At 40.8% G+C, this 24877-nt stretch overlaps 1 protein-coding gene across 2 annotated transcripts in view; it reads left to right on the top strand.

Annotated features, from left to right (window-relative positions):
* DCAF17 (DDB1 and CUL4 associated factor 17) overlaps positions 1 to 20616 on the top strand; it is a 66863-nt gene extending 46247 nt beyond the window's left edge. For both annotated transcript variants that reach the window (XM_073633917.1, XM_073633916.1), the window contains 5 exons: positions 6334 to 6443; positions 8037 to 8124; positions 14839 to 14919; positions 15746 to 15901; positions 20397 to 20616. In XM_073633917.1, the coding sequence (XP_073490018.1) occupies positions 6334 to 6443; positions 8037 to 8124; positions 14839 to 14919; positions 15746 to 15901; positions 20397 to 20510 (549 nt within the window). In that variant the 3' untranslated portion in view covers positions 20511 to 20616. The remainder of the gene's footprint in view (positions 1 to 6333; positions 6444 to 8036; positions 8125 to 14838; positions 14920 to 15745; positions 15902 to 20396) is intronic.
* Positions 20617 to 24877: the final 4261 nt, after the last annotated feature.

The raw sequence follows: 24877 nt of genomic DNA, 5'->3' as shown, positions 1-24877 counted from the left end.
GGAAATGTCTCACTGCCTGTGATTACCGCTGTGCAGTGTCTGCTTTCTGGTGGGATTGGCCATGTGGGATTTCGAACACGCCTGAGCCCATCTCTACTGGCCGTAGATGGATTCTTTCCTGCAGCCACCGGGTTGCAGGAAATGAATTTGCATGATTCAGCATAGACAGCGCTGACAGGGGAATCCCTCCTGCAGAGCAATTGTCTGCTCTGTGGGGGGGAAGCTGTCCCTTCCGGGAGAAGACAGTGATTGTTGCTAGTGGCTATAGCAGCTGCTAGCGATAATCGTATGTGAATCCAGCAGGGATTTTTGGTACACATACATTGCAATGCATGTCTAAGCAGGTCTACTGTGTCAAAGCAGTGGCGGCCTGTCTTCCGGTTTCCATATGTTAGTGTTGAACCAGAAGTGACGTCGGCAGCTCCGTGGAATGCACGGCCTGAGCGGAGCTGCCTGTAGGGTAAGTAAGACTCAGTCAGCACTGTGGGGTTTTCCAACAAGTTCCCAGTCAGACTGAGGCTGCGTTTGATGGAGTACAGTGAGGCTGCGTTACATAGCACCTACACTATGCTACATATACACTGTACTACTCTACCTACAGTACTCTACACATCACTACACTACAGTAATCTACTTTACACTACACAACGCTACACATTACTACAGCACATGACACGACACTACACTACTCTACTTTACACTATGCTACACTACTCTGCACTACACTACACTACACTACGCTTCTGTACATGACACCACTAAACAAAATTACTTTATATAACACATTACACTATTCTACACTAAACTACACCACTCTACATGACACTACTCTATACAACACTACTCTGCACAATACTACACTACACTACTACACTACACTACTACACTAAACTATTGTACACTGCTCTACTTTACACTTCTCTGCACTCCATTATATAGCACTTCTCTACAATACACTGCACTAAACTACACTACACTATACTGCACTGCACAACAATACACTACTCTACTAGACACTTACAGTACTGTACGCTACACATCACCACTCTACTGTACTATACACTACAGTACTCTACATGACACTACTCCATGCAACACTGCGCTATAATCTACAACACTAGTACATTTTTTGGTTTTGCTTTAACTTTTTAAAGAGTAAATAGGTTAAATATTCATTTACAAAAAGATAAATGGAGAAAGATCTTTCCTCTGTCAGACTTTTGAGGTAGGTGAAGTGGAATTCCTGGGAGCAGAGTGGCACAGTGGTAGGGTTGTCACCCTGTTCTTTGCTGTCTCAGCAGACACTCTCCAGCTTGTTTGGAAAAAAAAACAGGATATGTCAGTTAAACATAGAGAACCCGATGTTTGATTCCATTTTTATCTATCTCAAAGGAAAACGGAAGGGCCATAAATTCTACAAGGCTTAGGTAAGGTAACTCCCATTAATAGATCCTCCGATGATTGGGCTGAGGAGAAATGGCCCGGCAAAGGGGACAGAGTAGAGCTCTGCTCCATCCATCGTCTGATGCATCCAGTGTGGAACTGATGGGCGCACGGCAGCATTGTAGTTTCCTCTCTCATGTCCCCTAAGTAAATGCTGCAGATCGGCTGCTCCTCGCTGGCTGTTGGTCTGTGCGGTGACGGGTCTCTCGCAGAGTGACTTCTGTGAGAGGATCTGGCATTCTGTTGTCGCTCTCGAAGTCGTGCCCTAGAACGTGTCCTGTGTGCTATAGGAGGTTCTTGGCCTATAATAATAATTACTAGAGTTTTTTTTTTTAAAAGGAACACCACACCATATAGTGCAGTGCTATAGTGCTAATACATCCCACTAACAGTGTGTAAAAAAGACTGTACATATAAATATCAATATAAATAATCAGAGTGTCCACACTCAATGTCTAGCATTTCAATTATGAGTTTCAGTTGTTCCACCCAAAATTTAAAAGATTCTTAGTCACTCCGCCCAAAACTGAAGATATTACAAACATCCCATATACAGTGTCACTTTCAAAACTCATAATAACCAAATGGCAAGGTACTTCTCAAATGGGTCTTCAGTCCATGCGGCTCCACTCAAAACTAAAAGCATTATAAATGTTCTATGCATCCCATATAACTGTCACATTCGAAACACGTTGAGATCCTTGTGAATATCCAAAAGTTCAATGGTGATTCTCAGTTGTTCCAGCCAAAATTGAAAACATTCTTAATTACTCCACCAAAAACAGAACACGTTATAAACATGCCACGTAGGTGTCACATTCAACACATAATATTCAAATGACAGAGTGCTTCTCAAGTGGGGCTTCCATTTATGCAATTCCACCAAAAACTGAAGATACTCCAAGATGTTAACGCCACTCTCAACAGAAACGTCACTTGTGCTCTTACCTGGTTATATGAGACCTAGTTGCTTATAGGTACTTAAAGTGGTTGAAAAACTCAATCTTTGACCTGTACCTATAGGTAAGCCTATAGTTAGGCTTACCTATAGTTATTGTAAATATCTCCTAAACCTGCACCGTTTAGGGGATATTTACTATATGTGCAGCCGGTGGCTCCCTCGTGCATGCGTGGAAGTGACATCATTGCGGCTCCGGCCAGTCACACAGGCAGAGTCCGCAGACCCCAAAGGAAGACGAATGAAGATGGAAGTGGCCTCCAGCGATGACAGCGCATCGCTGGAAGGCTTCGTTTTCAGGTAAGTTTCACATAATGTGCTAGTACTAGCACATTGTGGATTTACATTGCAGGTCAGGAAAAAAAAAAAAAGCACCCAGCGGTTTACAACTGCTTTAACAGTGCTTTTTTCCCCATCAAGGGTTAATGAGTATACCGGGTCCAGCCGAGTCTAGAAGCGCTTTTTTCTTTCTGGAGGTAGCAAACACTTGTGGCTTTGCCTCCCCAGATAATACAAATCAGAACTCATAGTGCTTCCCATATCATCATCATCATCATCATTTATTACAACTTATATTAAAAGCACTTGTTAAAACAAGCACGCTCTTTAATACAAAAGCATTGCTGTGTTGCGACAAAGTCCACAACATAACAGATAGGGTGATGCCACTGGTGTGGTCTCTGTTTGACGGATTCCATGCAAAGGGGCAGTGAGAGTCAAAGTGGTGTATTGGTGATGGGAGCTGTGAGCAGCCACATACAAACTACACGGCAATGCTTTTGTATTGAAGCCCATACTGGTTTTATACAATGTGAGTGCTTTTAATATAAGTTGTAATAAATTATGGTGTTATAGGAAGCACTATGAATTGTCTCTGATTTTGTATCATCTGGGGAGACAAAGATACAAGTATTTGCTTCCTTCAGGAGGAAAAGAGTGCTTTTAGACTTGTCTGGACCTGGTATTATCTTTAACGTTTGATGCAGGAGAAAAAGTGCTTTTAGAAACAGGGAAACACTTGGGAAAAGAAAAGAATGCTGCACACCCCGAATGTGATCCGAGAAAAAGGAGATGATCCCCCAAATGGGAGGGGTTTTCTAGGCAGCAAAACGATGAACAAATGATATCACATTATGAAAATATACAACTTTATTGAGACAAAATATCAAAATAGACCGTAAAGTAAAAATATGAGCTGTGGTACAGAAGATGTAAAAATAGTGTAACCACACATGGAAAACTAAACACGTTGTACAAAATGTTCAAGCGCTTGGATAGATCTTGATGCGTTTTCGACCCCATCGGGTCTTCAGAGATATCGTATGTGCTGTAGAGAAAATTGCATGCATAAAAAATACATCAATATATCTAGACAAAAGTGTAAGTAATAGCTATAGGGGTAAAATCACTTTATGGCATAGTTACCAATCACATGTGTATAGCTGTTACTCCTGGACCTGATGTTCTCTGGAACTCCCACCACTCAATTCCGGCCGGGGACCCCCCAGCACCCCAGTGGAGAAAGCCAAGCACAATTGCGTGACTAGCTTTAACAGTGAGAGTTGATTAGATACTTTAGGGTTACTGCTTATTGCTGTTCACCTTATCAACTCAACTAGCTTTAGCATACTAAGACTTGTAAGGTCAAGCAACATTGTAGTGTTTGTAGATGAGAGTACCAGTGGTGTTCATTTTCAACTATGCCAGAACAAAGTATAATTTGCTGACAGATGTAAGACACAAAGCAAACAGAAAAACAGTGGATACATTTATTGTAATTAAAACACAATGTTGGGGACAGTGCCAGTTATGATGGCTATGTAAACCTTTTTCTTACCAAGTTAATTGTATTAACATTTTAGTCTGATGTTAAAGCAGACCTATCTCTAAATTTGAATACCTGCTTATTTTAAGATGTAGCCATCTTGGTATTGTAAAATATGCTCCAACCAGTTCCATTTCTGTAATAAAGGTTCTTTTGAATCCATCTGGTACCCAATCATATAGCCAATCCTGAAGCATTGGCCATGTGGTTTGTACATGAGGATCTTGGGGGACTAAAGTTAGGCAGGTCTGGGAAGTCAGGCGCTCCTCCAAAACAATCTCTAAATTTTACCTTTCTCAATCTTTCTCACAGTGACTAATACTTCAACTCTGGTCATACATGAGAGATGTGGATCTAACACTCTTGTGAAAAAACGGTAGAGTCGTGTAGTTTAACCACTTGCCGACCTGCCACAGCCATTATACTGCTGCAAGTTGGCACAGCTGCGCAAATCGTCCGCTTTAAGAGTAATAGGAGGCGCCGGAGCTGATGCGCGCGGCCGTGATGTCCGACGTCCACCAGCATTCACTCCACAGAGAGCAGGAATGGGGATCTGTCAGTGTAAACAAACAGATCCCCATTCTGACAGGGGAGGAGAGAGATCTGTTGTTCCTAGTGATCAGGAACAGCGATCTCTCTCTACTCCCTGTCAGTACACTCACCCCACCTCCCTAGGGAACGCTTAACCCCTTGATCGGCCCCTATTAACCTCTTCCCTGCCAGTGTCAATTGTACAGTAATCGGTAACTATTTTTAGCACTGATCGCTGTATAAATGTCACTGGTCCCAAAAAAGTGTCAAAAGTGTCCGATCTGTCTGCCCGCAATGTCGCAGTCCTGCTAAAAATCGCTGATCACCACCATTACTAGTTAAAAAAAAAATGTAATAATAAAAATGCCATAAATATATCCCCTATTTTGTAGACGCTATAACTTTTGTGCAAACCAACCAATATTCGCCAATTGCGATATTATTTATTTTTTTTTTTTTACCAAAAATATGTAGAGGAATACATATTGGCCTAAACTGATGAAGGAATTTGTTTATTTTTTTGGGATATTTATTATAGCTTTATTATAGTCTTTTTTTCTATATAGCGCAAAAAATAAAAACTGCAGAGGTGATCAAATACCACCAAAAGAAAGCTCTATTTGTGGGGAAAAAAAGACATCAATTTTGTTTGTGTACAATGACGCGTGACCATGCAATTGTCAGTTAAAGCGCTGCAGTGCCGTATAGCAAAAAATGGCCTGGTCATCAAGGGGGTAAATCCTTCTGGGGCTGAAGTGGTTAAAAAACATTGCAGCACAATTTTTTTTTTCTTGTTCAAACATTTTATTTTATTAGACATTCCAGCACAATTCAATTGATGTGACTTTGTACATTTCCTAAGCTAATACATTAAGTGGTGGTTGGATGTGTAATCTGTTTTATTAGGTGGTTTCCTAAGTCTATCATTTCACAATTCTGCACACTCATATTTCCTGAACATGACTATGCACATAGGAAAGTGATCTGATGATGCTGGTAACCACCTGAAAGCAGCTATTAAGGCAAATTGAGGAAAAATAGTCTTTAATCCAGTTATGTGTACATTAAAAATAGAATATAGGCATAATGCTCTAAAATAAATCTTTCAGAGCACTAGCTACAATTAAGACCAGTACAAATCCATGGTAGTTTATGGAGGCTCGTTGCACAGCCCCAGCAAGCACTGAAAAAAGAAGCAGGATAGGGGTTTCTAGATTGGTTTGGGAAAGGGGGGCTATGGGGGTTTTCTAATGTAGCTTTTTTCCTAAAAGTGAACTAGTCGTTTAAAGGTACATGTAAACCTTGGCAATAAAAAGAGCAAAGCCTGCCTGCCAAATAGATGGGTTTCTCACCCAAACACTGCTGTACTTTACTGTCCACCCACTGTTTGTTTTTTGTCTGTAAAAGTGGTGATCCTGGAAAACACCTGCTGGGGATGCTGGAATACTCCTCCTCCCTGCCTATCACTCAGACAGCTAGATGTTTTCACTGGTTGCCTAGAATATGCTCCTTTTTTTTTAACAAGTCTTTTTTCCTGTTTTTTCTCTGATCTTATTGTGTGGTATATTTACTGCAGGCAAAGAATGGCATACGTGACCTGAAATACTGTGCGCTGGAACCTGATTGGATTCACTTCCATCCAGATGCATCTGAAAGAATAATCCATGTTGGACCAGATCGGATCAGGTGAGGAAAGGTGTTTGGAATCTTCCAGGGTATGAACACTGAATATTTTTCCGTCTGGTTATTGCACAATCGCGCTGTAGATTTCCGATAGCTGATTGAAAGCAGCATTTATGGTGAAGCGTTTTAGCTAGCCACAACTTAATAGCTATGATTCGTTTGTACACCTTCATGCTGTCTCTTGAATGACAAACGCACCGAAGACTGGTTTAGATGCCCCCATGTTGAAATTACGATTTGGGACCACAATTGTGCAGGCTAACTACTTATGTCATAAAGTGACAATTTGTAGTCCCTCTGCAGCCACTGTCGTGAATAGACATGGTCAATGTCAAGCAGGATAACATATCATACAGCGTTGCATGACCGAGCAATTGCCAGTTAAAGCAGCGCAGTGCTGAATAGCAAAAAATGGCCTGATCATGAAGGGGGTTAAACCTTCCGGAGGTCAAGTGGTTAAACGCATGGGACATTTTCACTGTTGGTCCTGATGTTTGCAACAAGTTTGTTTTTTTTGCAACATCTTTACTGTCTGGTGCTTGTGTTGTGACAAATGCATAATAAAATCCTGCCATATCAGTGATAAGAAAAATGGAGGTAAACAAGACCGCTTCCATGTTGGAGTAAATTGTGTTGCACATGTATTGTATTGCAGATAAAATTCTGTCTGAGGCAATTCTTCAACAGATTCTTGTACACCTTACCAACATGTACATTAAAGGGGTTGTAAAGGTAAAAGTTTTTTCACCTTATGTGAAAAAACATCCGACAATACCAGCCCCCCCCGTTTTACTTACTTGACCCCTCAAAAGTCCCGCACTCGTCCCCGACATCCTCTTTGCCACTCACCCTGACTGTTGATTGGTTACAGTGTTGTAAAGCGCTACGTAAACTGTTGGCGCTATATAAATCCTGTATAATAATAATGGATTGAAAGCAGCGCAGCCATTGGCTCGTACTGCTGTCAATCACATCCAATGACGCGGTGCGCCGGGGGGTGGGGCCGAGTGATACAGTGAGCGGCTATGGCCGCCGGCTGTATCACGGGAGCGCGCCCGCAAGCACTCAACACCATGCGAGGGAGCTCGCATGAAGGTGTTGAGTCTTTGCGGGAGGGGGAGCGGAGACAGCCGCCGAGGGACCCCAGAAGACCAGGTTCGGGGCCACTCTGTGCGAAACTAGCTGCACAGTGGAGGTAAGTATAACATGTTTGTTATTTAAAAAAAAAAAAAAAATATTAAATAATCTTTAGTGATCCTTTAATCTGCCATAATTTGTACCATTTATTGGACTACCATGAGACAGATTTCTAATGGAATTATATATACTCCTAATGAGTTTCATAGATTATTTTAAGTGGTTTGGTAGTTGGACACACATGGAATAGCATGCATATGAATGTTTTTGAGTTTAATGTGACATAACTTGCACAAAGGTATAGCACCATATACTGTAGATCTATACATAAACCATATGTGATCAGTTTGCTGTAACAATCCGTTCCCTTTTTTTCTTTTTCAGGCTTGGCTGTTGCCAAATAGAGTACTGCCCTTGTGTTACATAACTTTGTGTTTACTTCTTGGTATTTTACTGCAGTGTTTTACGGCTTAAAGAGCTGGAAAATGATTCATACCAATATGGTGTCATAGAAGAATTCAACATTCTAGCCATGCGAGACCGTACGGTAAGCACAATTTGTATATAGCACCTGTACCAGTCTGAACATGGTTTTCACTTGCTAATGGTGCAGAGAACAATACTGTGCTGTTATTCAGGGGAACCAGCCAGTCTACAGCTTTCAGCTTTTTCATATAAGGCAGTCAGCCTATTGAAATATAGTTCTGGAGTGGCTTTTTTTTTGTGTTCTTCTTTGTGTCCTGCTTCTGACCTTCCCTTTTTAAAAGGTATACATAAAATCCACCCACGAGGATCTATCCTGGATAAGTTCACCTTGTGGGGAAAAAATAATAAATGCACATATTTTTGCAGGAAAAAATATGTGCTTTTGTTTTTTTGTTTTTTTTCTCTAAGGAGCCTGGAAAGCATTGCACCAATGATCAGTGGATTAGGGATGCAATGCCACACTCCTACAGACAACCCCTGCATCTTTCAGCTTGTACCTTTTTATACAGGCTAGCTATTTACAAAGCTGCAGGACTTGTGAATGGACTACAAGGCTTCTAATCAGCGACCTCGCAGTCCATTCAGAACTACAAACCGGCTGCAATGGCTGACTGTAGTTGTAGTTTGTACATTTACAGGAAACTGAATGAAGCAGCCATGTGGGCGGAACCTCGCACGGCTGCAGTATTTTTAAATAGTGACAGTGGGCGCAGGGAGCAGATCCTCTGCTCGCTGTCACAGGTTAGATAGGGGGAGAGGCTGCAGCTGCTGGAATATGTTTCGTGTTCCAACCTAAATACAGGTGGAACATGCAACATGTGTCAAAAGGTGAACTTCTTCTTTAACCACTTCAGTTCCAGAAGGTTTACCCCCTTCATGACCAGGCCATTTTTTGTGATATAGCACTGGGTTGCTTTAACTCACAATTGCGCGGTTGTGCGACAATGTACCCAAATAAAATTGATGTCCTTTTTTTTCCCACAAATAGAGCTTTCTTTCGAAATGTTTTGATCATCTCTACGTTTTTATTTTTTGTGCTAGAAACAAAAGAAGACTGACAATTTTGAAATAAAAAACAATATTTTTTACTTTCTGCTATAAAACATACCCAATAGAAAAATGTAAAAAATCTAATTTCTTCATCTATTCTGCTACATATTTTTGGTAAAAAAAAGTCCCAATAAGCGTATGTTGATTGGTTTGCGCAAAAGTTATACCGTTCACAAACTATGGGATATATTTATAGAAATATTTTTTTTTTTTTTTTTTTTTTACTATTAATGGCGATGATCAGCGTTTTTAAGCAGCACTTGGACATTGCGGCGGACAAGTCTGACACTACTTGACACTTTTGGTGACACCAATACACCTCGGGGAATTTTTCTGTACTTTTGGTGACACCAATAAAGTGATCAGTGCTAAAAAAAAAAACACTGTTACTGTACTAGTGACACTGTCAGGGAAGGGGTTAACATTAAGGGCGATCAAAGGGCTAAATGTGTCCCTAGGGAGTGCTTGCTAGCTGGGTGGGGGGGGGGGGGGGGTGTTTTAAATGGGCGAAGACAGAGATCTGTGTTCCTGCTTAGCTGAAACACAAGATCTTCATCTTCCCCTCTGACAGAACGGCGATCTGCCTTGTTTACATTGGCAGACCACTGTTCTGTCTGCCTCAGAAACAATCGACGGGTCCCAGCAAATATCAGGTCTGCTGGACCTGCTGATTGGCTCCCACTGTGTCCAATTGGAGCGGGTTTCCGGCGGCGCGCATGCGCGCCTCTGACCCAAAGAAAGAAAGAAAGAAAGAAAGAAATTGCGTACAGGTATGTGATTTTCACGCTGAGGAGTTGCCCTGCCGCAGTATATATGCCTGGGGCGGCCCTGAAGCAGTTAAAGAAGTAGTATGAAAATGTTAAATAAAATGAACAAAATACTTATCTACTAGAGCATTGGTCCATTGCTGCAGCTGTCCCCTGCCGGCTCTAAGACTGAGAACTGAGCGATCTAATGTGGTGACTCTCTACTCTGCCTCTCATTTATTGTGGGGAGTCTAGAGTACGGCTCTGTGACGTCAGCCGGCAGTGGACTTTAGCTTGTTGTTCTTGTTTGAATCTAGGTTACAGAAGAGAAGTATGGCCAAAAGCGCTTTTGCCATACTTCTCTTTTAACCAATTCCGGACCGCCTACCACATATACAGTGGGGACGGAAAGTATTCAGACCCCCTTAAATTTTTCACTCTGTTATATTGCAGCCATTTGCTAAAATCATTTAAGTTCATTTTTTTTTCCCTCATTAATGTACACACAGCACCCCATATTGACAGAAAAACACAGAATTGTTGACATTTTTGCAGATTTATTAAAAAAGAAAAACTGAAATATCACATGGTCCTAAGTATTTAGACCCTTTGCTGTGACACTCATATATTTAACTCAGGTGCTGTCCATTTCTTCTGATCATCCTTGAGATGGTTCTACACCTTCATTTGAGTCCAGTTGTCTTTGATTATACGGATTGGACTTGATTAGGAAAGCCACACACCTGTCTATATAAGACCTTACAGCTCACAATGCATGTCAGAGCAAATGAGAATCATGAGGTCAAAGGAACTGCCTGAAGAGCTCAGAGACAGAATTGTGGCACGGCACAGATCTGGCCAAGGTTACAAAAAAATTCTGCTGCACTTAAGGTTCATAAGAGCACAGTGGCCTCCATAATCCTTAAATGGAAGACGTTTGGGATGACCAGAACCCTTCCTAGAGCTGGCCGTCCGGCCAAACTGAGCTATCGGGGGAGAAGAGCCTTGATGAGAGAGGTAAAGAAGAACCCAAAGATCACCGTGGCTGAGCTCCAGAGATGCAGTCGGGAGATGGGAGAAAGTTGTAGAAAGTCAACCATCACTGCAGCCCTCCACCAGTCAGGGCTTTATGGCAGAGTGGCCCGACGGAAGCCTCTCCTCAGTGCAAGACACATGAAAGCCTGCATGGAGTTTGCGAAAAAAACATCTGAAGGACTCCAAGATGGTGAGAAATAAGATTCTTTGGTCTGATGAGACCAAGATAGAACTTTTTGGCCTTAATTCTAAGCGGTATGTGTGGAGAAAACAAGGCACTGCTCATCACCTGTCCAATACAGTCCCAACAGTGAAGCATGGTGGCAGCATCATGCTGTGGGAAGATGAATGCGGCCAAGTACAGGGATATCCTGAACGAAAACCTTCTCCAGAGTGCTCAGGACCTCAGACTGGGCCGAAGGTTTACCTTCCAACAAGACAATGACCCTAAGCACACAGTTAAAATAAGGAAGGAGTGGCTTCACAACAACTCCGTGACTGTTCTTGAATGGCCCAGCCAGAGCCCTGACTTAAACCCAATTGAGCATCTCTGGAGAGACCTAAAAATGGCTGTCCACCAACGTTTACCATCCAACCTGACAGAACTGGAGAGGATCTGCAAGGAGGAATGGCAGAGGATCCCCAAATCCAGATGTGAAAAACTTGTTGCATCTTTCCCAAAAAGACTCATGGCTGTATTAGATCAAAAGTGTGCTTCTACTAAATACTGAGCAAAGGGTCTGAATACTTAGGACCATGTGATATTTCATTTTTTTTTTTTTTAATAAATCTTCAAAAATGTCAACAATTCTGTGTTTTTTTTGTCAATATGGGGTGCTGTGTGTACATTTAATGAGGAAAAAAATGAATTTAAATGATTTTAGCAAATGGCTGCAATATAACAAAGAGTGAAAAATTTAAGGGGGTCTGAATACTTTCCGTCCCACTGTATACTGCGGCAGGGCGGCCTGGCTGTGTAAAATCATGTACCTGTAGGTCTGGGGTGGGCCGGCGACCTACTCGTGCTGTGATTGGACAAAGCAGGTCTGGCAGCCGCAGTCGTTCACAGGAGAGGCAGAACGGCGGTCTGCCTATGTAAACAAAGCAGACCGCTGTTCTGTGAGGGAGGAAAATTTAGATCTTGTGTGTCTGCTAGCATAAACAAGGATCTCTGTTTTCCCTCCAGTCACAGCATCCCCCCCCCAGGTAGAAAGCACTCCCTAGGAGAGCACTTAACCCTTTGATTGCCCCTGATGTTAACCCCTTCTTTTGCCAGTCATTTATACAATGACAATGCATTATTGTTAGCACTGATCACTCTACTGGTGTCACTGGTCACCAAAAAGTGTCACTTGGTGTCAGATTTGTCCACCGCAATGTCGCAGTCCTACTAAAAATCGCTGATTGCCGCCATTACTAGTAACAAACAATTAAAAAATAAAAAAAAAAAAAAGTCCATAAATCTATCCCATAGTTTGTAGACACTATAACTTTTGCTCAAACCAATCAATATACGCTTATTGGGATTTTTTTTTTACCAAAATTATCTAGCAGAATACATATTGGCCTAAAATGATGAAGAAATTCGATATTTTTTTTTTATTATTGGATATGTTTTATAGCAAAAAGTAAAAAATATTGTTTTTTTTCAAAATTATCGTTTTTTTTTTTTTTGTTTATAGAGCAAAAAATAACTGCTGAGGGGATCAAATGCCACCAAAAGAAAGCTCTATTTGTGGGAAAAAAAGGACGTCGATTTTATTTGGGTACAGCATTGCACGACCACGCAATTGCCAAAGTAACACAGTGCCGTATCTCAAAAAATGGCCAGGTCAGGAAGAGGGTAAAATTTTCGGGGGCTGAAGTGGTTAGCCACTATGAACTAGAACTATGGCTTCCTGTTAAAGAAAAAATATGTGCTGCAACAGTTGCAACTACTTAGCGCCCGACCGTACGCACATATGCGGCCTTGGCTTTAAGGGGTTATACTGGGATGATGCATGCAGCTGCATGCATCACCCCGGTACAGTTTTTTAGAGTGGGCGGTCAGCTCTTCAGGGATAGAAGAGGGGATGAGAGGGGACATTCCCCCCTCCCCCCCTCTTGCCGCCTTCCGCTGCTCTTTCCTGGCCTCTTGCCCCACCGGGAGACCCGATCCATGATGCGGCACTTCCGCCGGCTAGAGTAAGACTGGAAAGAAGCTGGAAACGGCTTTGTACCAGTCACCTATGTGTAGGGCTTTTTTTCAGGGGGAACTTGGTGGAACTCAGTTCCACCACCTCTGGCTTAGACCCTTGGGGGGGCCTGCTCACCACAATCACTTGTAAACAAAGAAGTCCGGTTTCTGTGTTTACAAGTGACAGCTCTGCACTGTGTGTAATGCAATCCTGGTATTTAATGCCCCTTTAAGACCCTCCTACTGTTTGTGAAATTTGACTGACCACACCCACTATTTGATGTGATTTGGAGGGTGTGTGTGGGTGGAGCGGTTTTGGGGGGTCGTGGTTGAGTTCCAGCACCTATTGTTTGAGAAAAAAAAGCCCTGCCTATGTGTAAGCACGGAAGCAACGTAACAAAGTCACTTCCGGTTTACTCGGCTGCCAATGGCACTGTTTTTAAAAAAAATGACTGTATTCAGAATCGCCGTTTTTGGCGATCTGAATACTTTGAAGCACAAAGGGGGGATTTAGGGTCTTTTAGACCCCCGATCCCTCCATAAAGAGTACCTGTCGCCACCTATTACTGTCACAAGGGATGTTTACATTCCTTATGACAGCAATAAAAGGGATCAAATTATTATTTTCTTTTAAGTGACAATGAAAAAAAAGAAAAATAAATAAAATAAGGATAAAAAAAAAAATTTAAAGCACCCCCGTCCCCGCGAGTTCACGCAGCAAAGAAAATGCACACTTAAGTCACGAATTTGAGGTATCGCCGCGATCGTCAGAGCAAGAACAATAATTCTACCACTGGGCCTCCTTTGTAACTCTAACCTGGTAACCGTTCCTTTTTTTTTTTTAAAGCGTCGCCTATGGAGATTTTTAGGTACCGTAGTTTGTCGCTATTCCACGAGTGTGCGCAAATTGGGCTAACTTTACTGTTTAGTTTTTTTTTAATTCATGAAAGTGTATTTTTGCACCATTTTATTCTCTGCTAAAAAAAAATATATATATATATATATATATATATATATATATATAATGTTTGGGGGTTCTAAAGTAATTTTCTAGCAAAAAATACGGATTTTAACTTAAAAAACAAATATCAGAAATAGGCTTAGGCATGAAAGAGATAAGTGCATCTGCACTTCGATGTTCTTAGTCAAAGTTCCATAAATACTTGTTGATCCTTCCAGTGAAGTTCTGTGATGGGGTGTGGCAACGATGCTGCACTGCTCATGATTTCAGAGCAGAATTGTCACTCTCGTGTATGCTGGCACTACAATGGAATGAAAAAATATTGGGGGCGTGGCTATCAGCATTGGTACTACTGATTCACAAGCCTGTAGCTTATCAATCAGCATCTGGCCACACCTTTCTGGATTGACAGAGCTTCTTCTGTTCCTTAACACCCCTCATGTGATCTGCCTTGTCTGGAAGTTGGACATGTATGATTTGTATGGGACATGGAGGATTTGGCTCAGTCAGGGAAGGTAAATAAAGTTTTTGGTTACTTATATGAAGCTTGTGCATTACATAGTAACTGGATTTGGTACTTCAGACAGTCGGACAGGAGCCTTAAGTTGTACTGTGGTAAGCAGGATAGGTGGCATGGGGGTGTACATTTTTAAGCATAGTTACTGCTGGTCTGGAATTCACACTTTAATGCCTTTGGATTAACAGCTGCCTGGCAACTAGCATTTTCGAAAGGAAAATTGGGCAATGTGAGCCTATCTATCTTCAAATATAAAAATATTTAAAAAAAATTTTTTTTTATTTTTTTAGGTGAACAGTAAGGTTACCGTGACTGCATTTGGGAGGTTGGTGAAAAGGCGATATGATCAGCTGGATGATTCAGAACGAGAGGTAAATATAACTACAATAAACTCTATGTATATAGAGGATTTAAAAAAAAGCTATTAGTACATACAGTGGCTGTAACTACTTGTGTGTGTGTGTGTGTGTGTGTGTGTATATGTGTATATATATATATATATATATAATATTATATATGTGTGTGTGTGTGTGTATATATATATATATATATATATATATATATATATATATATATATATATATATATATATATATATATATATATATATATATATATATATATAATATTATATATGTATATATGGGCTTCTACTGAGTGCTCTGGTTTCTCTGGAAGGCCAAAGACCTCCTGCTAGATTCATTATCTTTTTCCTCATTTGACCAAAAAGTGATTGAGTTTAAAAAGGATTTGAGTTTTATGCTTCACCGGCCAGAACAGAGCCTACTGTAACTTCTACAGTGTACTTGTTTCAAGCACTAAGCAACACATCAACTATACATGAAGAGGTGAATACAAAAACTTTATTTTCTACAATAACTGAAATCACTCTTTCTCAATAATTCACACAGCTTTCTCCCTAAAATTCATTCATTCATTTTCCAGATTCCGTTACAAAAATAGGTAAAATCTCTGATAAATAGATCAGTATTCTCTAAAATGGCCAGTCCGTATAGTTCTATTAAAATTTTAAAAAAAGTAAATTTTGTATTTCATATATGTGAAAATGTACATATTACACATGAAAACTTATAAGGAATAGAGCAAAACATTTTGACTCTTCGAAAATGGCTGATGCCTATAGCATGGTCTACAGTTAACCGTCTTCCTGTGCCTTTTTGTTCCTGGCCACACCAGACATTCGAGGCTGTAGTATATGAAGATGAGCTGGACTTGCTGACGGTGGTGGCTGTGACCCAAACAGACTCTGAAGGAAGAGCACATGTTAATCTACACTGCAATGAAACAGGCAGAGTACTGAAGAAGACCATACTCCAGGAATCCTGGGATGTGGTAAGATACGCATTTGCATCCATGTTTTATTTCCTGTTATTCTTTACTGCTGTAAGCAGGATAGGTATCTACATACTTCTACATTTATATTACTGGACTTCTGTTATGCTCTGCCCTATTTTTCAATTGGAGCGTCATTAGTGGTTGCTGGATCACTCTGATTAGTGAGGCGATGGGTTTCAGCACTAAAGGCGGAACTCAACTTTAGCGTTAGGACACAAAATAAAGACAAAAAAGTACAAAACACTAGGTTATCCTCTGTGCTACCAGTAATGTGTATATAAGCAAGCAACAATATACCATGCTTGTTGCAGCTAGATCACTGACCTGCATTCCTGCACCAATCAGATTTTATACACGTGAATAAATGCAGTGTCACACTATGCCATCAAAAAAGTCACAAAAACAGTGAAAACGTGTATCTTCATATATACATTTAGATGTATGCAATAATCATAAATACAGTGGCTTGCGAAAGTATTCGGCCCCCTTGAACTTTTCAACCTTTTGCCACATTTCAGGCTTCAAACATAAAGATATAAAATTTGTATTTTTTGTGAAGAATCACCAACAAGTGGGACACAATTGTGAAGTGGAACGAAATCTTTTGGATTTTTGAAACTTTTTTAACTAATAAAAAAATGAAAAGTGGGGCGTGCAAAATTATTCGGCCCCCTTGCATTAATACTTTGTAGAGCCACCTTTTGCTGCGATTACAGCTGCAAGTCACTTGGGGTATGTCTCTATCAGTTTTGCACATCGAGAGACTGAAATACTTGCCCATTCTTCCTTGTAAAACAGCTCGAGCTCAGTGAGGTTGGATGGAGAGTGTTTGTGAACAGCAGTTTTCAGCTCTTTCCACAGATTCTCGATTGGATTCAGGTCTGGACTTTGACTTGGCCATTCTAACACCTGGATACGTTTATTTGTGAACCATTCCTTGGTAGATTTTGCTGTATGTTTGAGATCATTGTCTTGTTGGAAGATAAATCTCCGTCCCAGTTTCAGGTCTTTTGCAGACTCCAACAGGTTTTCATCCAGAATGGTCCTGTATTTGGCTGCATCCATCTTCCCCTCATCTTCCCTGTCCCTGCTGAAGAAAAGCAGGCCCAAACCATGATGCTGCCACCACCATGTTTGACAGTTGGGGATGGTGTGTTGAGTGTGATGAGCTGTGTTGCTTTTACGCCAAACATATCGTTTTGCATTGTGGCCAAAAAGTTCGATTTTGGTTTCATCGGACCAGAGCACCTTCTTCCACATGTTTGGTGTGTCTCCCAGGTGGCTTGTGGCAAACTTTAGACGAGACTTTTTATGGATATCTTTTGAGAAATGGCTTTCTTCTTGCCACTCTTCCATAAAGGGCAGATTTGTGCAGTGTACGACTGATTGTTGTCCTATGGACAGACTCTCCCACCTCAGCTGTAGTTCTCTGCAGTTCATCCAGAGTGATCATGGGCCTCTTGGCTGCATCTCTGATCAGTCTTCTCCTTGTCTGAGCTGAAAGTTTAGGGACAGCCAGGTCTTGGTAGATTTGCAGTGGTCAGATACTCCTTCCATTTCAAAATGATCGCTTGCACAGTGCTCCTTGGGATGTTTAAAGCTTGGGAAATCTTTTTGTATCCAAATCCGGCTTTAAACTTCTCCACAACAGTATTACGGACCTGCCTGGTGTGTTCCTTGGTCTTCGTGATGCTCTCTGCGCTTTCAACAGAACCCTGAGACTATTACAGAGCAGGTGCATTTATACAGAGACTTGATTACACACAGGTGGATTCTATTTATCACCATCAGTCATTTAGGACAACATTGGATCATTCAGAGATCCTCGCTGAACTTCTGGAGTGTGTTTGCTGCACTGAAAGTAAAGGGGCCGAATAATTTTGCACGCACCACTTTTCAGTTTTTTAATTGCTAAAAAAGTTTAAAATATCCAATAGATTTCGTTCCACTTCACAATTGTGTCCCACTTGTTGGTGATTCTTCACAAAAAAATAAAATTTTATATCTTTATGTTTGAAGCCTGAAATGTGGCAAAAGGTTGAAAAGTTCAAGGGGGGCGAATACTTTCGCAAGCCACTGTATCAGCGCTCAAATTGCATAAAGGACTGTGGTGCAATATAAATAGATATTGTTACACTGAAGACAGATTTAATCACAGTGGTGATATATGGACATTTATTTATGCAATTTGAGCATGGATATTTATGATTATTGCAGCTATCTGAATGTATATATGAACATACACATGTATTCACTGTGTTTGTGACTATTTTTAATTCGCTAATTTGAAGAACCTCAAAATTCATTGATTGTTTATTGATATAAAATATTACACAGCAGTCATCATAGAAGCACTTTTAACGTATTTTGCACTAACCTACCTACTCATAATCATCCTGGAAGTGCCTTTAACACATCTTGTAGTAACGCATTTACTCATAAGGCTTCCCCAAAATACATTAGTTCAAAATGTGTTAAGACCCCTCTGAGATGACTGCTGTGTATTATTTTATACCAATAAACACTCGCTGGATTCTTGAGATCCTCTATACTGAAACGTTGTCATTTTGTATCCTGATATTGTTGCACTATAGGCTATAGGTTGCACTGCAGGCTGTGGCTTGGAAGGATGCCAGGGAAGAGGTGCTTTTGGATTTCTCAGTGTGATAGTAGATGTCCTTAAATCTATGTAGAAGTTTAGCTTTGCTATGTCTGCTGAGCTGGATTTTTGCCTTTTAATTTTCTGCTGCATTTCCCCATAGGCTAGGTCTGTCCTCTGGTACCATTCTCACTTCACACAGACCATAAGTAAATCAAACTATACTGATGACTCACTGTTATTCACTGCCCCTGCTTTGTACCTCTCCCACCAGGTACAGCTCACTGGTGTCCTAGGGTAGAGCATGGCTCAGTGCAGTGAGAGCCTGTGGACATCTGGTGACTGAGATATATTCCAGTCCCTCATGTGCATCCACACTGGCCAATCTTCCCTAGTCCATTACTGGGGGGGGTTCTGAAGCCAGGAAAACTTTGTACGCCGTGGCCTATTGGAACTGGGTCCAGTAGAACCGTTTCTTTCCAAAACGTTCACTTTGTTGGTAGAGGGATATAGTGAGGTCCTCCTTAATGTTAATATCATTGAATGCTTTGACAGAGTTCATCTTTAAGTGAGACTTACAGGAAACCTATGATTAAAAATATTACATTTCATATGAAGCAATAGGACACATGTCGGCATTATTAAATCACTTTATAATTTAGAAAAAAAAATTACCTCTCTCTAGACATGGAAATAGGGTGTTACCATGAGTTCTACCTTTCACTTACAGCCTAGGCAGAGATGAGAGTGCTTGCACAATAAGCAAATATGCCCCCCCCCCCTCATTTAAAAAAAATGTGGGAAAAATACGTTTTTTTTTTTTTTTTTTTTTTTTTTTTTTTTAAACTTTATTATACTTGATAATATTTGCATTTAGTATACAGTACAGGTAAAAATCGGTTAAAAACCTGAACCTACAAGGAGACATGCAGATGCCTGATAGGAGGAGAGAGCAGAATGAAAGAGATGGGCTCATAAATGTGCTGCTTTTCCTTGCACTGTATAATAACAGACTAGGTGGGTGGGGAAAGGACCAGCAAGCCTTAGGCAGCCCATACACTGATCATCTTTTTTCGTTCAACCAGTGGGTTAAACAAAAAAAAAAATTATCCGGTTCCCCCATCCACACATTTGATGTGGACGGGGGAATTCTTCCTGCTGTGGTTTTGTATTCCCTGCCTTTGGAAAACAATGATCAGTGTTGCTGGCTATACCCAGCAGCACTGATCTATCTGGAAAAACCCAACAGGATGGTTGTACACAAGCTGGTCGATAGACTTGTGTCCAACCATTCTCCCCATGCATGGATCAAAGATCAAAATTCATCAGGTCCCTGCTCAACCAGATGAATTTCTATCCATGTATGCCTGGATTTACTGGACTACAGCAGTGAAAAGTGTAGCTCCTGAACACATGCTGTTTTGTGTGCATACACAAAATGTGCAAAAAATGAGTGTTGTACTTTGAGTACAAATTATTGTTAATTGCACTTCGATCGCACCAAGAAAGGAGAGCTTTTTTGCACGCACAACAAACACATGGTTAGAAAACACGCAAAGCTCGAAGCTCAAAAGGTTCAGGAGATTCTTTGTCGTGCGTAGGACAGCCCATTGAAATGAATGAGCTACCCTCTGCTTAAAACATAATAATATGCGAAAAACAAGTTTATGTGCGATTGCCTGATGACGCACTACAGTAGTGTGAATGAGGGCTCAGGGGATAGTAGGTGGAGGGATGGAAGTCAGTTATGGTTTAATTTATAGTCTGCTTAGATCAGTTCTAACTTGTACTATTTTTGTTTTCCTCTTCTGTATAGAGCCTGGATTATATTTACTAGTGACAGATTATCAACTCTTATTTGAAGTCTAATTTTGGCATTTTTTTCTCTTTCAGACTCACAGCCACGCCTTAGTGTTTGATCGTGACACTCTAATACACATAGAGGAAAGGCCCAACCACAACTTTTCATGCTATGTTTACAAAATGCACTGTAACTTGGAGGATTAATGTTGGATATGAAAGACTTTTTAAACTCTGAAAACAAATGTGTGATCATGTTTGGTTTAGTATTTTGGTTCATAAAAGCAATAAATGTATATTTTTGGACGGCCAAGTTTTATAATTGAAATCCTTTACTTTCTGATCTTTAAATCTTCAGGGTGATAACTTTAGAGTACTAACTGCAAATACCAAATATGCTTTCTGCAATATATTATTGAAAAGTACACTCCAATCAGACATGGTATTCTTGCCTTAAAAATACAGCACAGCTTACATACATAATAACTTTATATTTTCATTCTTACCAACATTCTCTGTCCCTAGATCACCTGTTAGATAAAACACTGTAGTTGTCAGTATCCTCATCTCAATATCCCTGGGTCTGACTTTGGGGAAGGCATAGAGGCCATTGGTATCTATGCTATAAGCATTGTACTTTCTTAGAGCCCACCAAACTCATGATGGTCTGATTTTCTACGTGTTGGTTTCGGACCACATACTGATTCCCAGATAGCTAAAAAAATCATTTCTTTATCGTACAGCATGGGACACAGAGCAACCATAATAATGACTATATGGGTTATACGCCCCCTACTGGTGGATGGACACTGGCAGATAGTCAAAACGGAAGTCCTCCCCTATATAACCCCTCCTACACAGGAAGGACCTCAGTTTTTTTTCGCCAGTGTCTGTAAGGTGGAATGATCACTGATGTGATGCATGTGCTCTTGGCTCTATTTAGAATCACGATCTTCATTCGGATCCATTCGAAAAAGTTGTCAGCCAAAATGGGTGGTACCCAAGCCTCATTGGAAGGAGAGAAGATTCCTCAAGGTTTTTCCTGTAATGCAGCCTTATGGCGCTGAACCTTGTGCAGTGTTTGTTCTGACCAAGTTAACTATTTTCATTGGATTTTCCAGTTAATTATTCGAGTCTATGGCTTCAAATGGCAAGGTCCCCCACCCCTTTTTTTGGTAAAAGCGCTCTCTACCAGGTGTGTGGGGGCATCTTGGGCCATCCGCCATTAGGAGTCAGTGGCTCAGGATTTAAGGCCATTACATGGTCTTTTGTTCATACATTTACAGAGTTTTACCAGATGGATATCAAAGCCATGGCGGATACTGCTTTGGCTGCAATATATTTTAGGCAGCAGAAGGAGTCCTTCACAGGTTACAGTTTCTGTGATTGTGTCTCCCTCCCCTCAAGTGCATTGCTTTAGGAAATCCTATATGTGTCCCGTGATGTACCATAAAGAAAATAGGATTTTTTCGTCATACTTGCCTGTAAAATCCTTTTCTTGGAGTACATCATGGGACGCAAAGGTCCATCACATCTTTTTTGGGATATTCATTGCTTTTCTACAAAACTGGGGTCCTTCCTGTGTAGGAGGGGTTATATAGGGGAGGACTTCCTGTTTGATTATCTGCCAGTGTCCATCCACCAGTAGGTGGCGTATAACCCATATAGTCATTATTATGGTTGCTCTGTGTCCCGTGATGTACTCAAAGAAAGGGATTTTGCAGGTAAGTATGGCGAAAAAATCCTATTTTCAGTAGAATTATGTAGGCAAAATGTCACCAACAGTGAAATCGGGAATTTCGCAACAAAATAAGTTTTGTCAAACTCACTCGCTTTATCCCTAATTGGAGCTGGATCCTTTATTTGTTTTATTTATTTTTTTACTCTTGTTCAGGCCTATTCAGCTATGCCATGGTGAGGAAGATGATTAACTGCAAAAAAAAAGGTTTAAATATTTGCAAATGGCACTGGAAATGTGGATTCTGCAGAATAGCAAACTTTTTTCCGGGTTGTAGCGATGCTGAAATAATTATTTTGATTTGTCCATTTTAGATTTAAAGTGGTTGTAAACACCCATTCATGAAATCTGACCTAGGCACATATATCTGTAGTGTTTATTTCTCTCTCTCCAAAGCTTTAAAGAGGTTGTACGCTCTCAAAAAAACAAAACAAAAAAAACCTGTAAGACAAAGCCATAATGAGCTAGTATGCATCGCACACTAGTTCATTATGAAATACCTTAGAACAAAGGCCTCTCAGCAGCGCCCGCACACCACTGAGACAGCTGACCTCTTCCCCGGTGTTTCTTCTGGGTTCGTGGGCTCCGGCGCTGTGATTTGGCCGGAGCCGCAATGATGTCAGTCCCATGCATGTGCACGGGAGCTGCCGGTCATGGCACAGGGCCCTGAAGAAACGGCACGGGCAGCTGTTCCTTCAGAACGCATGCGCCGAAGACGTAATTGGCGCAGTGTATAGTAAATATCTCCTAAACGGTGCAAGTTTAGGAGATATTTACAGTACCTATAGACCTTATTATAGGCTTACCTATAGAAACAAACAAGAGGAGTTTACTTCCTCTTTAGTTTCTGTGTCTTTCTGCTGCTGAATTCCTCTGTTATCAGCATGATGACTTCTGACAAGTTCTCTGACACATGAGATAAAAGCAGCTGGACATTTGTGTCAGGGAGGGATCTTTAGAAGTAGATTAGCAGAGCTTGTCTATTCAGACTACAGCTTTGCAAGTTTCTTCGTTCTTCTACCTATATGCGGGGGGGGTTATTTTCGGCCAAGCCAAGACACCACACCCACTACTGGAAGAGGAAACAAGATTTCTAACAGATCTGCACTTTCTAAAGAGTGTAGAAAGCAGAAGACAGCAGATATATATGTAAAACTTATGTAGGGAGATTTGTTTCATCTCTGTGTATCATCTGAGGCTGTTCACTTCACTGGGTATATGGAAATGTTTACATCCACTTTAGGTATTGTATTGAGCTTTTATTTTAATGGCATTTAGAAATCAAAAGTATCTTGGTCAATATTAAATACCTCCCAGCTTTCTGATATGGGATAGAAAAAGTTTAGGCAAAATGTACTTTCTTGACAGACGTTAGGTCATATATTGGAGTATGCAACCCCCGCAAAACACAAGCCCATCAATACTTCATGTACAGCATACACAAATGTATGCATTTACAGACACCTATGTCAGGGCTGGCCTCAGCTCTTCCTTCTCTGAGCTGGCCGCTCAGCTGTCGGCTAATTGCCAGCTCCTATCTCTCCACAGTTACTCAGCTGTTGATGATATCCTGCTCGTCAGTCCTGCCTACTTAAGCCGTCCAGCCCAGAGGATCTCTGCCTTCGCCTTAATCAATATCACGGAGAAGCTCTCCTGCATTCTTGTTAAAAGACTTGCTTGGCTGACACCCCTTCTGGCTCCAGATCCTGCTTGCTGTTTTACTACGCTCATCTCCGGCTCCCTGACGTTTGGCTTGTCTGACTATCAGTTCCGGTTCCTGAAATCTGGCTATGTATTGACTACGTTTGTTCTATTTACTTTTATTATTAAACAAGTGTGATTTAACTGTACTTCTGTCTCAGTCTGATTTCATGGTTTCGGACAACCTACAAATGTCATTGCCATCAACAAACTGATACTACAGGGGAGATAGCAGCAACACTTCACTGGGTGGACTGTAACCTAAAAGAGGAATACTCTTACATTGTTATCTCATTTATATTTTTATTTCAATTTTAGTTTAATATCTGTGTAAGTTTTGAAGGTAAGAGGGGCAGGGGGAATCTGGGTCCAGTGGAGGGTTGAGAGCTGTTATTGCACATCAAATGTGTGGGCAGTTTTGGAGGCTGGTCAATGCTGATGTTCCAGCATTTGAACTACATTTTAGTCTCATTTTTTTATCGTAGAAATTTTTTTAAGCATTTTTTTTTTCAAATTACAATCCACATTGTAACACAGTGTAATACGTTTGTCAATACAAGTACAGTATTGCCTTGTAAAGCATGACTTGACTTATAACAAGGAATCCAAGGCAATTATTCCATGTGGAATGCGTTACGAAACCACATAGTATATAGACCATGAATTACGCTTGTATCAGTGTGTGTGTGTATATATATATATATATATATATATATATATATATATATATATATACACACACACAGTATCTCACAAAAGTGAGTACACCCCTCTCATTTTTGTAAATATTTTATTATATCTTTTCATGTGACAACATTGAAGAAATGATACTTTGCTACAATGTAAAGTAGTGAGTGTACAGCTTGTATAACAGTGTACATTTTCTTTCCCCTCAATATAACGCAAACCCAGCCATTAATGTCTAAACTGCTGGTAACAAAAGTGACTACACTCCTAAGTGAAAATGTCTAAATTGGGCCCAAAGTATCAATATTTTGTGTGGCCAGTCCACCATTATTTTTCAGCACTGCCTTGACCCTCTTGGGCATGGAGTTCACCAGAGCTTTACAGGTTGCCACTGGAGTCCTCTTCCACTCCTCCATGACAAGATCTTGGAGTTGGTGGATGTTAGAAA

This window comes from Aquarana catesbeiana, linkage group LG06, assembly GCF_042186555.1.
Source record: "Aquarana catesbeiana isolate 2022-GZ linkage group LG06, ASM4218655v1, whole genome shotgun sequence".
Classification (NCBI taxonomy): domain Eukaryota; kingdom Metazoa; phylum Chordata; class Amphibia; order Anura; family Ranidae; genus Aquarana; species Aquarana catesbeiana.
Note: the sequence above shows the minus strand (reverse complement) of the source record. Positions and strands in the feature narration are given on the sequence as shown.